Source organism: Diplotaxodon limnothrissa, linkage group LG5 (assembly GCF_057381915.1).
Source record: "Diplotaxodon limnothrissa isolate DT_005_m linkage group LG5, D_limnothrissa_male_GT1.1, whole genome shotgun sequence".
NCBI lineage: Eukaryota > Metazoa > Chordata > Actinopteri > Cichliformes > Cichlidae > Diplotaxodon > Diplotaxodon limnothrissa.
In genome coordinates this window covers 10,500,717-10,513,748 of record NC_140600.1, presented here as the reverse complement: position 1 = coordinate 10,513,748, position 13,032 = coordinate 10,500,717, and the positions used below count along the sequence as shown (strand labels likewise).

General features: G+C 40.8%; 1 protein-coding gene across 1 annotated transcript in view; it reads right to left on the bottom strand.

Annotated features, from left to right (window-relative positions):
* itpr1b (inositol 1,4,5-trisphosphate receptor, type 1b) overlaps positions 1-13,032 on the bottom strand; it is a 79,617-nt gene that overhangs the window by 26,751 nt on the left and 39,834 nt on the right. The window contains exons 43-48 of the mRNA XM_085353789.1: positions 12,991-13,026; positions 12,026-12,073; positions 11,137-11,266; positions 6,972-7,156; positions 977-1,160; positions 371-633 (exon numbers count right to left, since the gene is read on the bottom strand). Coding sequence (XP_085209915.1) covers positions 371-633; positions 977-1,160; positions 6,972-7,156; positions 11,137-11,266; positions 12,026-12,073; positions 12,991-13,026 — 846 coding nt within the window. The remainder of the gene's footprint in view (positions 1-370; positions 634-976; positions 1,161-6,971; positions 7,157-11,136; positions 11,267-12,025; positions 12,074-12,990; positions 13,027-13,032) is intronic.

Here is a 13,032-nt window from a genome sequence, read left to right as displayed (position 1 = left end):
TGGCAGCCTATATATTATATGTATATATATTCAAGGATTCAAGGAGCTTTATTGTCATTCGCATCATGTTAAGATGAGGTGGAACAAAATTATGTACACACGGTCGAGCGAAAAGAACCAAAATAATGAAGAAACAGCTTTTTTTTTTAAAGTAATAAATATATATATATTTTTAAACAAACAGAATAGCAAGTAATAAAATAATATAATAAGTAGGAGTGAAACAACCTGAGTACCAGTATCGAGAATGGTATAAATACTTTAGCAGCAAAGGGCATGATGACCAGCACTGATAAAGTGACAGTGTCAGTAAGTGTCGTATATATAAATAAAGGACTTATAATCACAAGCTGGTCTGATGATGGCTGACCTGCAGCTCTCTGTTGTGGTTCTCACACAGCAGCTGCATGAGGCGCAAGATGGGCTGCATGATAGTGATGGTAACGCTCATCTCGCCCTCTTCCTGGCTCTTATCAGCAGTTGGAACAGGAGAGCCATCAGCTGCAGCTTGGTGCTCTTCGGCTTCGGCCTCACGACGATAAGTTGTGTAAGCCTTCTTGGTGACCGCAGAGGCCTCAACTAGCTGCTCCTTCACTTCCTCAGTCACCATCGCCACTACCGGCATATCTTTCACTAACCACAGGTAAAGAAGAGGCAGTCAAACACCACAGACCATTGGACAAGACAACGGTTACAATGACTGTTCACTTGACAAGTTAAGAATTTATGTACTGATCCTTGCTGTCATTTACACATACAGAGACATGTAGAAATGATACATGTGATAAATAATAATTTTGTACACGGCTATAATTAATAATGAAGAAACGGATCTACTGCCTCGTACGAAGAGTGCAGCAGAGGTTTGCTTTTCCAGTTTTTCATAGTGTCATATGTGACTTATTTGACAATGCAGTCAAACACTTCCTTCTCTAGCCTATTGTTATGTTGGTAACACCAACACTTGTCCGCTGACCTTTCTTGCGTGCCGGTGTGTCTTTGTCTGGTGGTTCCTCGTCCTTTTTCTTGCTGCCCAGGTCACTGGTATTGACAGTCACAGTGGCTTTGATCTCCTGCTGGGCCAGCTTCATCCGCTCATAAAACACTTTAAAGAATTTCTCAGACTTGTTGTCTCCCGTTAAACGATGGAAAAATGACCTCTGGGGTGGAGACACAAAAGAAAGAAATTAAATAATACGAGTCGCTCAGACAATATCCTTATAGGTTTTTAATTACCTTATAGTGTTTACATAAAAATCGGCATTTACACCAATATTTTAAACGCATTTTAATCTCTTATTGGCATTTCTTATCATTGTCTCTGCTAATTGTTCTGCAGCGCTTTTAGCCAGAGGTTTAGTGAGAATTAGTTATATAATCCTGCTCTCACAGTGCCAGGAAAACATGCTCTAAAGGCTCACCTGATTTTACACTATCTGCTCTCTGCTCCTTATCAGAACTTGCTTCTGGCACCCAGAGTACTCAGATGGGTCTTAACATGCACAAGTACATGACCAAGGGCAGAAACGAAGACGAGCTCTGGGATTAGCATGCAGCCACATTTAAAAACATGCACACACCAAAAGAAGCAACTACACAACCTGTCGTGCAACCTGTACTTCACACGAGCGTACATGTAAGCAGGAAAATGCACACAGCTGTATAAACGTGTTCATAGAGTAGGGCTCACTCGTGCTGAGTGCATTTGTTTAACGGCAAAAAAGCAATTACTTTTTGCTTTTATAAGCATTCAAACATGAAACACGAGACGTTTTCCTCAAAAACTTCTTACTCATACTGGAGCAAAGGAAATATTCTGCAACCTACAGCTACGCAAAGGCCAATCTGGCTTGAAAGCCCTGTTACATGGAGCTGTTGTTTTTCTGCAACAGGCTCATATGTTATGTCCCATTTTCCTCTCAACAATCCCTCCTTACATAAGACCTGTAATCAGCTGAGTGGTTACAGTGAGGGCACAGAGCGCCAACACTGTTACATCAGCCGCAGAGGGCGAGCAGTGAGGGAGAAAGAAAATGGGAGCGGGAGAGGAAGAGAGGAAAACCCTGCCCTACTTTTCACTGCCAGAGCGGCACGAAGTGAGCGTGTGGTGTGAGAGGGAGGTGGAGAAAGGGTCCGAAAGTGGGAGGTGGGGTTGATGCAAGCAGGAGTTATCACGTACTGAGATTCTGGGGCAGCTTTCAAAGTCTGTTACATAAGACTCTCTCCAGGTTTAGCTAAACTCAGTTAAGTTTGAGGAAAAAGGAGCAAAGCATAGAAACAGTACAACATCAGCAGTGCATTACGCTGCATGAGATAAGCAACATATGCGCAGGAAATCAAGACAACTGTTGAGACATCTTTCTGCAAAAATCACCTGACTCAAATCCCAAGAGGAGCAGAGCACTCAGTGTATTAAGTTGTTTCCGTCCCTTCCTTTATGCAACAGTTTCTTTTTCAAGCCGTTAACATCGTGTTGTTGACGAGGGTCATTCACTGATAGTGATCTGATTAAAAGTCAGACTTATGCAAGCAGGCAGACTTCTCCCAACAACAGCTCCAGGACAGCAGCTTTACAAGATAACTATATTAAACAGAACTCATGACTGCGGCCATAAAAACTCAATTTCTCCACTAATGTGAAGAAAAGTATTTTGTCAACACTTGCTTGTTATTTTTACTGAACAGCAAGCAGCAGCTGTTTTCCTGTCTGCACACAGTCAGGGTTGGACACCTGTGACATGTTAAAAACATTAAAAACTGTCAAAAGACAGCACAAGTTGCTTACTCACACTCCTTTGTTAGATATTTCCAATTTTTTAGAAGTTAAAGGCTGTTTTGCTAAGCAACTCTACAGCTCTGTAGCTGACAGGAAGATGTACTTATTAAATCAGCATTGTTAGATGGCAATTCACTCAATAAGTGAGTCCAATTTCCTTCAATATGACAGGATCTCAAGCCTAACTCAGATAATCATTTATACACATGTTGCAGGCTAAATTAGCAACACTAATAAGGATACACCTAGACAATGAAATGGGTTTGTATAAAGACTTAAATCCTTTCTTGCACTTGTACTGCAACACTTTGGCATGGATCGCATCTTTATTGCTGGATTGTAGGACCTCATAAACAATAAGGCTTTAGATCTGGTTATCGGTGCTGAGTAGCTACAGCTTGTTGGAGGTGGAGCAAACAGTAAATTAGGTGGGTGTGAACTCAAGTTTTGTCTTATCTGTGTACTTGGGAAGCAGTCAGAGAGTAAGAGTACAGGTCCAACCACATGCTAACTGCCACATTGTGGCTTACTTCCTAGCAGAGAGAGAGCAGAGCTAGCTATCGTGTGCCACGATGAGATAGAATTGAAAGATTTTAACTTTAAAAAAAAAGTCCCGGTTACAACTTTTATAACCCTTTGAAGAATGTGCCTAGCTGCAGCTTCTTTGCTGACTGCTGAGTCATTCTGTAGAGAAAACTGCCATCACCTAGTGAGTCTCTGTTTGCCATCTGAGGCAGTTTAAACGTCTCCCACTAAAGAGCCAATAAGCCTCCTGGAAGCAGTTTTGATTCTGCTGCTTTAGGTTGACTTGAAATCTTCCTCCTATCTTACAGAATCAATAGGACAGCACAGCAGGCCCTCCTGTCTGATTATTCTGCACTTCTACTTTTCCCTCCATTTCCCGTCAGCTGCTACCCCAGCTTCTGGCATCAACACGAGCCGGTTATGTAAGGCCTGTTTATACCACCAGCTCTCCCTTTCTTTTTATCCATCTCCCGCCTTTGCAGCCTGACACCTTGGTGAGTGACAAAGCCATCTCTGTGCTTATTGGAGGGCTTCAGTTGCGTACTCTGCCACCGCCCAGCTGGTATCCACAGAGATCTGCTCTTTGAAGCTATAACAAGACTTCCAGATAGCAGGTTTAAATCAAAGCAATCTACACGTGATTGCGTTTTCTCAGAAATCTGCACGGGCAACCATCCACACAGTCTAAAAATGTATGCAGTGACTTCAGCAAGTAATGATTGAAAGAAAAAGGTACACATGGCAGGACTGAAATAATTGGACCTCCATAAACTATAAACTGGGATCTAAACAGTAATTTCCTTGCCCACGCCGCAGTTAAACGAGAGCTGGTATGCTGAGGGCACCGATGCCTGGAAACTCACTTTGCAGAATCTTTTTAAAGCTTTCCAAGAGGTAGCTGTGAAGTGAAACTGAACCGAGAAGAGGCGGGAGGGGGTAAAATCACACTTGGAGGGGGCTGAGGGCAGCGGTGTGCCACAACAAGCCTATTGAGTAAGAGCAGTCGCACCTGTTCGTGCCTGTGACAGTTAGGGATCTGAGGTCCTGATGACAGCGATCACAAGATGGATGGGGGGCTCGGAGAAGCAGAGACTTTACACTTCGTCTCTTACATAACACATAGGCACACACTCCCACAAACTCTAAGGCTGTTTATCAAATAAGCTTTATAGTCTCTAAGTATAACCTGCAGTATGGCTGCGTACATGTGTTCATGAAGTGTGCATTTGAGTATGCACGAGTGAGGTTTTATGATCGCTCTAGTTTTGCTGTGTGCAAGCTGAAAATTACTCAGGGGCTGTCACAGTGTTTTACTGCTCATCTCTGAACCACCTGGAGGGCACGAGCATACGTGTCAGGCAACATGTTATCCTGTCCAGGGTGAGCTGTGCAGGTTTTGGTCATAATATGAGAGTTATGTAGGTCAAAAAGTAATGTTAGACCTACAGCATGTATGCTGCACAAGACAGGCAGTGCGTCATTTTATTGTCAGACAAAATTGACAGAAGTAAAGTTGGCAGATTTTGTTTACTTAAAATAAATGTTGTTACTTTATGTATTTGAAAGTGAAGATCTTATTCTCACTTAGACCAACATAGTGAGACGCCTGCTACGTGACTGCTGAACATGAGTATGAACACATGCGGGGTTGACTTACTTACTGGTGACAGCTCTGCCCTTTGGGTAGATATGTAGATAAGTAGATACAAAAAGGCTTAAAAATGTACTGACAATGCATCAAAAACATCTTTTGTTCGTCTACCAATAGTTGCGTGTTTGATGAGGTGCATCGGTGACATCAGTGAGTCCTAGGTGTTACTAAACAAAGTTGGCATATCTTGACAGGCCTAGATTGGATTCCCATGACTCGGTGAAAGCATGATGTTTCAGATCTCCAGTTTCTAAAGCTCTACTTTCATCAGACAGACACGCCTGGGTAGAAGAAAAGACAGGTAGGACTGTGCTATGACCCATTTCTTTCTGTCTTTACTAAGACATTGACTCCTTCTCTCAGGGCTGTGATATTAAGTCCAGCTAGCACAGAGCTCTGGGCCCTGTGTGAACCCTTTCTGAAGCAAAGGAAGCGTGCGCTCTCTCTGTGTCTCTCTCCCTCTTTCATTTATTTATTTTCTAGAAATTCCATTGGCTAGGCTACAAACCTGGATTACCTAGAAAACAAACAAGCAGCCTTCTTGGAGAAATCTGGGGCCATGTTGTTGTCCTGCTTTTCATTTAGACAACAAGAACCCTTCTGTCCTAAAAGAAGGGCAGGCAACCAATCGTTGTGTAAGACAGGAAAATGTGATGCATCTGCTGATATGCTGTAAATTAACTTTGGATCATACATGACTCCTCAACAAAGCTTACTTGTCCCAGCATCATTCCAAGGAAGCAGAAAAACACATTAACTCAAAACAGGACCTTACTTGATAAAAATGTTCTTATTTAAGATCATGAACTGCTTTGCTTATCAGGTTCACTTTGAGGTGCTTCTGTACCAGCAAGTGTAGGCCTCGTCACAGTAGGTGTCACAGGTAGAAATGTATACATTTACTAACGGCTCAAAACTGCTTCTACACTTGTAATGTGCACAAGAGACTCACTGAAAGCTGCAGTTAAAGCAACAAAAGTAAGCTACAGACTGCTTTCAGTAGTGGACATCAAGCTTTTTAATTATGCCCAGAATTTAAAAAGTTACAAAAGCAATCCTAAAGAAGGCTACAGGTCTTTCCAAAGGTAGCAGCAAAGACTGTATGAAATTTAACGGCTCTCTTTCAAGGCCTTTAAGGATCACACCTTTCATTGCCCTCTTAAAAGGAGCAAAACATGACCCAGATAGGAGTCTGTTAGAAGGACTGGGGCTCTGTGTATTATTCACCTAGACACAGAGAGAGGCAGCAGCTTTTGTAACAGGAGTCATGTGAGAGCCTTTGCATACAAAGTCAGGCCTTGTCAGGTAACGATACTATGCAAATAGGAGGCTATTATGCAACAGCCTTGTTTATGCAACACAAATACTAGAGCACACATGCATAAACCACAAAACCAGAATATTCTGATAGACAGCTTATGAGCAGCATGCACATACAAACACACACACACACATGCACAGACACACAGACATACAGACACACCGCAAGGCTGAAATAATGCAATAGTACACAGTGGTTTTCTCCACTCTCATCCTGCTTTCTGTGAGGTTTGCAAAGAGTTAGTGTTGCCGTAGCAACCCCTGCCTGACAGTAGAGAGGTGATGACGTGCTTGGCTGCACAGCTCGGACATCTCCCAGCAGGCTACTGTTCATCTTCCTTTCTGGTTCTTGGCCTGAGCTTTTTTTTTTTTTTTTAAACATAGAAAATGTGACAACAACATGCTTTCTGTATTGTTGTGAAGTCGAGCTTTTAAAATACAGTCAGGCGGATACTCTGACAACAAATATGCGCCCTTTTCCTGAAGGCATCTTTAGCCTGTGTTGTTTTATGTTGACAGCAGCAGAGCAGCACCGACTTAAATTCTTGACATTGCGGGTGAACACATGAGATAGCATCTTATTGAGATTCTGCTCATGCCTCTGTGTAGGGAAAGGCTTCAGTGCATTTAATTGCTGGTTAGACTTGTAAGTGGTGAACTTTTACTTGTGAACCCTGTGACCCACTCCCCCTCACTTACCTGAATGACTGTGTTTCCACCCTCCAGGAGTGCAATGGCTAACAATATGCTCTCTTGGAAAATCCGATCGCTGGTGGCGTTCATGATGAGGTCAATGACCAGATCAGAAGCCCCTTCTTTGTCCAGGTGACACTGGACCTCCGCTAAGCTCAGCTCCCCTCGACCTCCGACCCCAGAGCTGACAACTAAGGGCAAAGAAGTCAGAAGCCCGATCATTCCCCTTCACTGTTTCCATCAAAGTACAAAGAGCAGCAGTTTTATCTAGACCAGGGGTGTCAAACTCAAATACACAGTGGGCCAAAATTCAAAACTGGAACAAAGTCGTGGGCGAACATTAATATTTATTGAAAAAAAAAATCTTCCTCCAGATATAAGAATGAATCTTTTCTTATGGACTCAAATAAGTTTTGCTGGAAAACTGAATATGGAACAAGCAAAGCTTAATACTAAACAATATATATATATATATATATATATATATATTATCTGTATAATACCAGTAGGCCAGCTCTAATAGTAATTTGGTATGGCTTTGGTATGGCCAAATTTGGCCCGCAGCCTAATTACATTTGGCCCGCGGGCCAGAGTTTGACACCTATGATCTAGACACTGAGTGAAAGGGAACATTTAGTGCAGAATTTATTTAGGAACTCTGTAAACTAGCTCAACTAACAAAGAGAGTGGGATATCAAACATGAATACAGGTGGATTACTGTGACTGTTAGTATCAGGTATTTAGTGCATACGCAAAACAGTTTACTGCTGGCCTTCAGACCAACCTGAATAACCAGAGAGATACTATAAACACTGGGTTATACCCTTATTACCTCTACCAAGGACATTATGTTTTAGTGTGAACATCATTCTGACATTATGTCTGTAAACATGACAGCTTAAAAAGTTTTGACTGAAGTCTGCTAAAACTTTGTAGGGATGTAAAGTTTTTAGCCCCACCAAGGTATTCAAGGGCAACTGAATGACCGACAATGACCGGCAAAAACAAAAAAAGCCTTATAGCTTACTTCTTCTTGTGTATTGTCAATATATGTGTATGTGTATGTGTATGTACACACACACACACACACACACACACAAATTAATTAATTATTCCCTTAAAAGTAAATACTGCAGAGACAGTGAGCTACTGTGGCGGAGGTTTGTGTTCTTTGAGTCCTTGTTTGGATATTTGTTGGTTGCACAGGTATTTGTTTTTTTAATTTCAGGATTTGTATCTTTTTGTGTGTTTTTAAAAGGTGGACACGGCGGACAGTGCTGTGCATTTAGCTTATAAATATAGCTAAAATCACAATGACATTTGGGAAATTCCTAATAATTATATTTTTAAAAATCTACATGTGGTTGATTCAATCACGAGCAATTGTTTCAGTTCGGTTTATTTTATTTAAGATGCTATTGGGTAAGGAGGAAGTAAGGCGATTTTGAGTCATGTAATAAGCCACAGGTGTCTTTTCAGCCACCACACACTCAAAGAAAAGAAAAGAAAAAAAAAGCACGTTAGATGTGTCTCTAATCCACTGAGGTACTTTAACTCCTACTGCTGCCAACCATAGCCAGTAAGAGAAGAACTGGTGAGATAACAGCACCCATCAGAGCCGTCTCTGGCTGGGCGAGTCACTGAATCAACAACACATCCCATTCTAGATGGAGCTTGGCTCTTTGGTCGCCTGGCAACAACACGACCTGCGTTATGCGGGAGACAGAGCCAGTACGCTCAATAGCAGAGCCCCTCAGGTCCAAGGGCTTAAAGCAGTGCAAGGCCACAGCTGTGAATAAGATCTTTTTTTTTTTTTTTTCATGCCTTCTAAAGCATTATAGACCAAATATGAGTCATCGCTGATGAGAGACACGGCGTGACTCACTGGAATAGGTAAATGTCACTTACTAATAATCTATAAAATTTATGAATGTCAATCTCATGTAAGCAAAAAGAGTGAGGGGGGATAAAAATACCACTTTAACCGTTTCCTGTACAAATTCCTGATTTGGTGAGACCCTTGGTAAATAACTAAGGACACATTTGCAAATCCTTTATACTTTACTGTATATTTCTTTGCAAATATCAAAATGGCAAAATATTAAATGTTGATAAAGGGACATTTTATTCAGTTTCATTGAGGCAAACTGAGGCATTTTCAAATCGGATGCCAGCAGTATATATTACAATAAATTATATGTACTTTTTTTTTTTTTTCTTTTTTTTTTAAATGGACCATAAAAAAAAATACAAAGGTTATTTACTTATTTATTTATTTATTGTTACGGTAAGTTAAAAAAAAAAAAATGTATACACATATGACAGTTCCGGAAGTACTGCTGCTTTTTCTCTGTCATTTAGGCCTAACTAAGGTGAAGTGAATAACTATATTTTTACTAATTAGGCCCACTGGTCAGAAGCTTAACCAGAAGCAGAAATTCAGACAGCCAAGAAGAGTTTTACTGCAACTTCCTTGGCCCAAATGTCGTTCACCACTTGCCTTACTCACCAGATTTGCCTCCCTGTAACTATGTCCATTTTCCAGAAATGAAATTCAAGTTTAAGGCTCACTATTTAGCCACAGTGGAGAAGAAACAGGCATGGCAGTGGTACAAGTGCAAGCAGACAGATGCAATGGGAAAATAAGCAAAGCTCAGAGTCCAGAGTGGCAGCAGAAGATGACCTTGATGGCTTTAATTTGACCTAATAAACAGGTTTTTTTTGTTTTTGTTTTTAAATATGCTAACATTCAGATGATGGCTTTTTCAGTTAAGCGCTTGCTTTTTTTGACAACACAACGCCAACCCACATTCTCAACCTCTAAAATGTATCCAAAGTTAAAGAGCCACAGTTCAGCCTACCCGTTTCCACTGCTTCACAAAAAATCCGAAGCAGTATGACAACGGAGGACCAAGACAGCCTGAGCACCTGAAATCACTTTCAGTACTACAGCAATGAGTCTCTTCAGTTCCTAAACACTGAAGACTTAAGACAGTGGTAAATGTCAATTTCAAAATTCATTACAGATTCAACATTTGCCGTGTTGTCCTTTACTATTTTCAAGCAAATGCACAGCGTCTATCAGGTAAATGACTGTGAATGTGGGCGCTGAGTTTAAAATACAACATTTACAAAGTATGTTCCAACACAATGCTCGGAGCACGCTCTGTTGACTGCTACCCACTGGAAACTGTCACTCACTCACTTTTCCTTGTAATCTGTGCAACTAACAGAAATATTTCCAGCATTATAAGGAATGTAAAATAATCAGTAAATACTTTGTTGCGAATTTGTAAATAATTTAGACTGTTGACAAAAACCAATTACTCTGTAAAGAGTTAAATGACACAAACTCTTTTATTATTGTCAAAGTTAAAAGTTTTCCTCCTTAAGAAGGTACATTTGATAACATTTCATTTATGTACATGAGCATCTGGTTGTAATAAGTAGCAATTAACCTATTTAAAAAAATACTGAATAATAAAAAAAAGGAGGGGGAGAGAGAAAGTCTTTCTGGGTAAAGTTATTTTGAATACTGACAAACAAAATGTGGTCAGATTAGTCTATGATCAATTTACTTATTTATTTTTAATTAGGTTAAAACTCTGTGTGAGCATTGTTACTGTATTTTCCCATGTAATTCATCAAAACAGTAATTTTTAAGCAGCTTGTTTAGTTTAAAAAAATATCTGAATAAAAAATAAATAAAATTACTTTTACAGAAGCTTCTGCACACATGCTTTGACTTGGATATAAATAATTATTTCCTAATGAAACTGTAATGACTGCAGCTATCAAAACAAACGGTTTAATAGAACTAGATGGAGCTATGCAGCGATAGATGGAGATAAATAGCTGAAGCAGACTGCAATGGTTGAAAGATTTCATTACAGGAGCTGAAAACCTAATTATTTAATAGCTCTACCCAATTATTGAACTTTATTTTAAAACCACATTTCCATAATTGCACAACTGAAGCTGAAATTTTTCATGTGTTTCTAGCTAGCAGTCATATATTATAGCTGGCAGGCTAAAAACTATTAGGGATCTAATTTTTATGTTGGGTGTGCAGCGCTGTCCCACCTTCCCCAAGTAAATCATTTCATTTCATCTTATCTTTACAGCATAACCATGTAGACACACAGACACGTAGAGCATCGTTACACAAACCTGTAGGTGATTTCCCTTGCGCTCCAGGCGTGAGTGGGCCGTTACTGAAGGTTGTAAGGCTATCTCTCCTCTGGCCAGCTTTGATATTACCATAGTATCGATTGACCAAAATCTGCCGCAGAGCCTCTCCCTACCAGGAAAATGAATGTTAGGAGATGAAGATCTATTTCTGCTATAGAAATGGAAGTTGAACCCAGAGTTACCATGCTGACACAAGACTATCAAATTGATACAGAATTGCACTCATAGTAGTATGTCCTACATACACAAAGCCACAACATAAAGCCATAAAGGGTTACAAGATTCCACATAAACCAAAAATGAAACTTCATTTTGTAAAATGAATTTCTGAAATCTCCTCGCTTCACTTGAAAGGTTTCCTTTTGGTTTTTCATGTCATCTTGGTGTTTTATGGCATTTTATGGCCATACACGTGCCTTGAACTTTTGTGCAAGTAAAACAAAACTTAGAAAGAAAGAGAAAAAAAAATTAAATAAAGATGAATCTTATCAAGATGTCCACCTGGGAAAAAATAGAGCACACACACACACACATTTTTTATTTGATCCTTGCACTCTGACCTCAGTGATGTTCAGAGTTGACATTGTGCTCTTTCTCGGTCTCAACATATGCATTAACCCTCGGCCTTGTATGTAAATCACAGCAGTGTGTCACCTCTGTGTCAGTCTGTAGCAAACACAAAGCGCAGACTGAGAACCCACATTAGTGTTTCCTGGCTGATCTCTGTCACATGTTTTGTGTCATAACTGGGAGGGGAGTGAGTGAGTGCCATGCTGTAGCAGCAGTGCAACAGTGAGGGCATCACAATCAGTCAGTCAGTAAGATGCAGGCCTGTGCCAGACCACAGCAAACCAAACTCTTTACCTACCCTCCTTTGATCCTCCAGTTGCTTCAGCGGCTGGTTGGGATCAAGCTCCTTAAAGGTGAGGTGAGTTAGCAGAAAGCATTAAAATAAGAAAGAAACAAAAAGGTTGGAAAGGAAAGTTGGGGAAAACAAAAGTAGGGTGTCAATACAGTGCAAATTAGTTACTTTACAAGCATGCAGGAAACTGGGTGCAAAATTGATCATGCAGTTAAGAGGGAAGTGGTTGTGTCAGGGAAGATGTGAGGTCGAGTCAAAGGCGTGCAGGGCTTCATGCAGAGGAGGACTGACATGCTTTTTTTTTTAACACCTTCAAGAAGTTTTTGAAGTAAAAATCGTACATTTTTAAAATCTAAAATTATAACCATTTGTCAGACTACCTCCCTCATTACTTTACGCTCACAGTGGAAAAAGTGCCTAAATTATTTACATAAAAGAATGATAGACTGCTGGAGGGAAAGAAACAAGCCATGAGCCATGAGAAAAGAAACACTTCAGGTTACATAACAGAGCAGTGAGCTACTGACACACACTGTAAGCACCAATCTGGCATGGAAAAACACCTCACCCATGACTCCAACCCCCACCCCACCCTTACAGCAACCCCAATGAAAGGAGGTCAGTGAATTGGACTTTCATCAAAGAGCTAGAAGGACAGATGAGCGGATGGGAGAAATGACGGAGGCAGAGAGGAAAGGATGAGTAGAGAAGCGGAAGACTGTATGCAAACAAGGGCACATATGTAGCAAGTTCCACAGAAGCAGCAGCGGCAGAGGGGTGATGCAGGAAGGGCGGGGGGTGGAGATAAAAGTGGAAATGCATAAGGAAAGGTTGTGACTTTTCTTTGTTTAAATAAGGATCTGGAAAACGCACAGCACAAATAATACAGGATGGTGGCCAATCATGAGTATGAGTGATGATCAGTACTGACGCATGTTAGTGGGCAATGGGCCAATATGAGTAAAACACACCTCGGCCGGGATTTCGGGCTCAGGTGGCGGTGCCAGCTGATT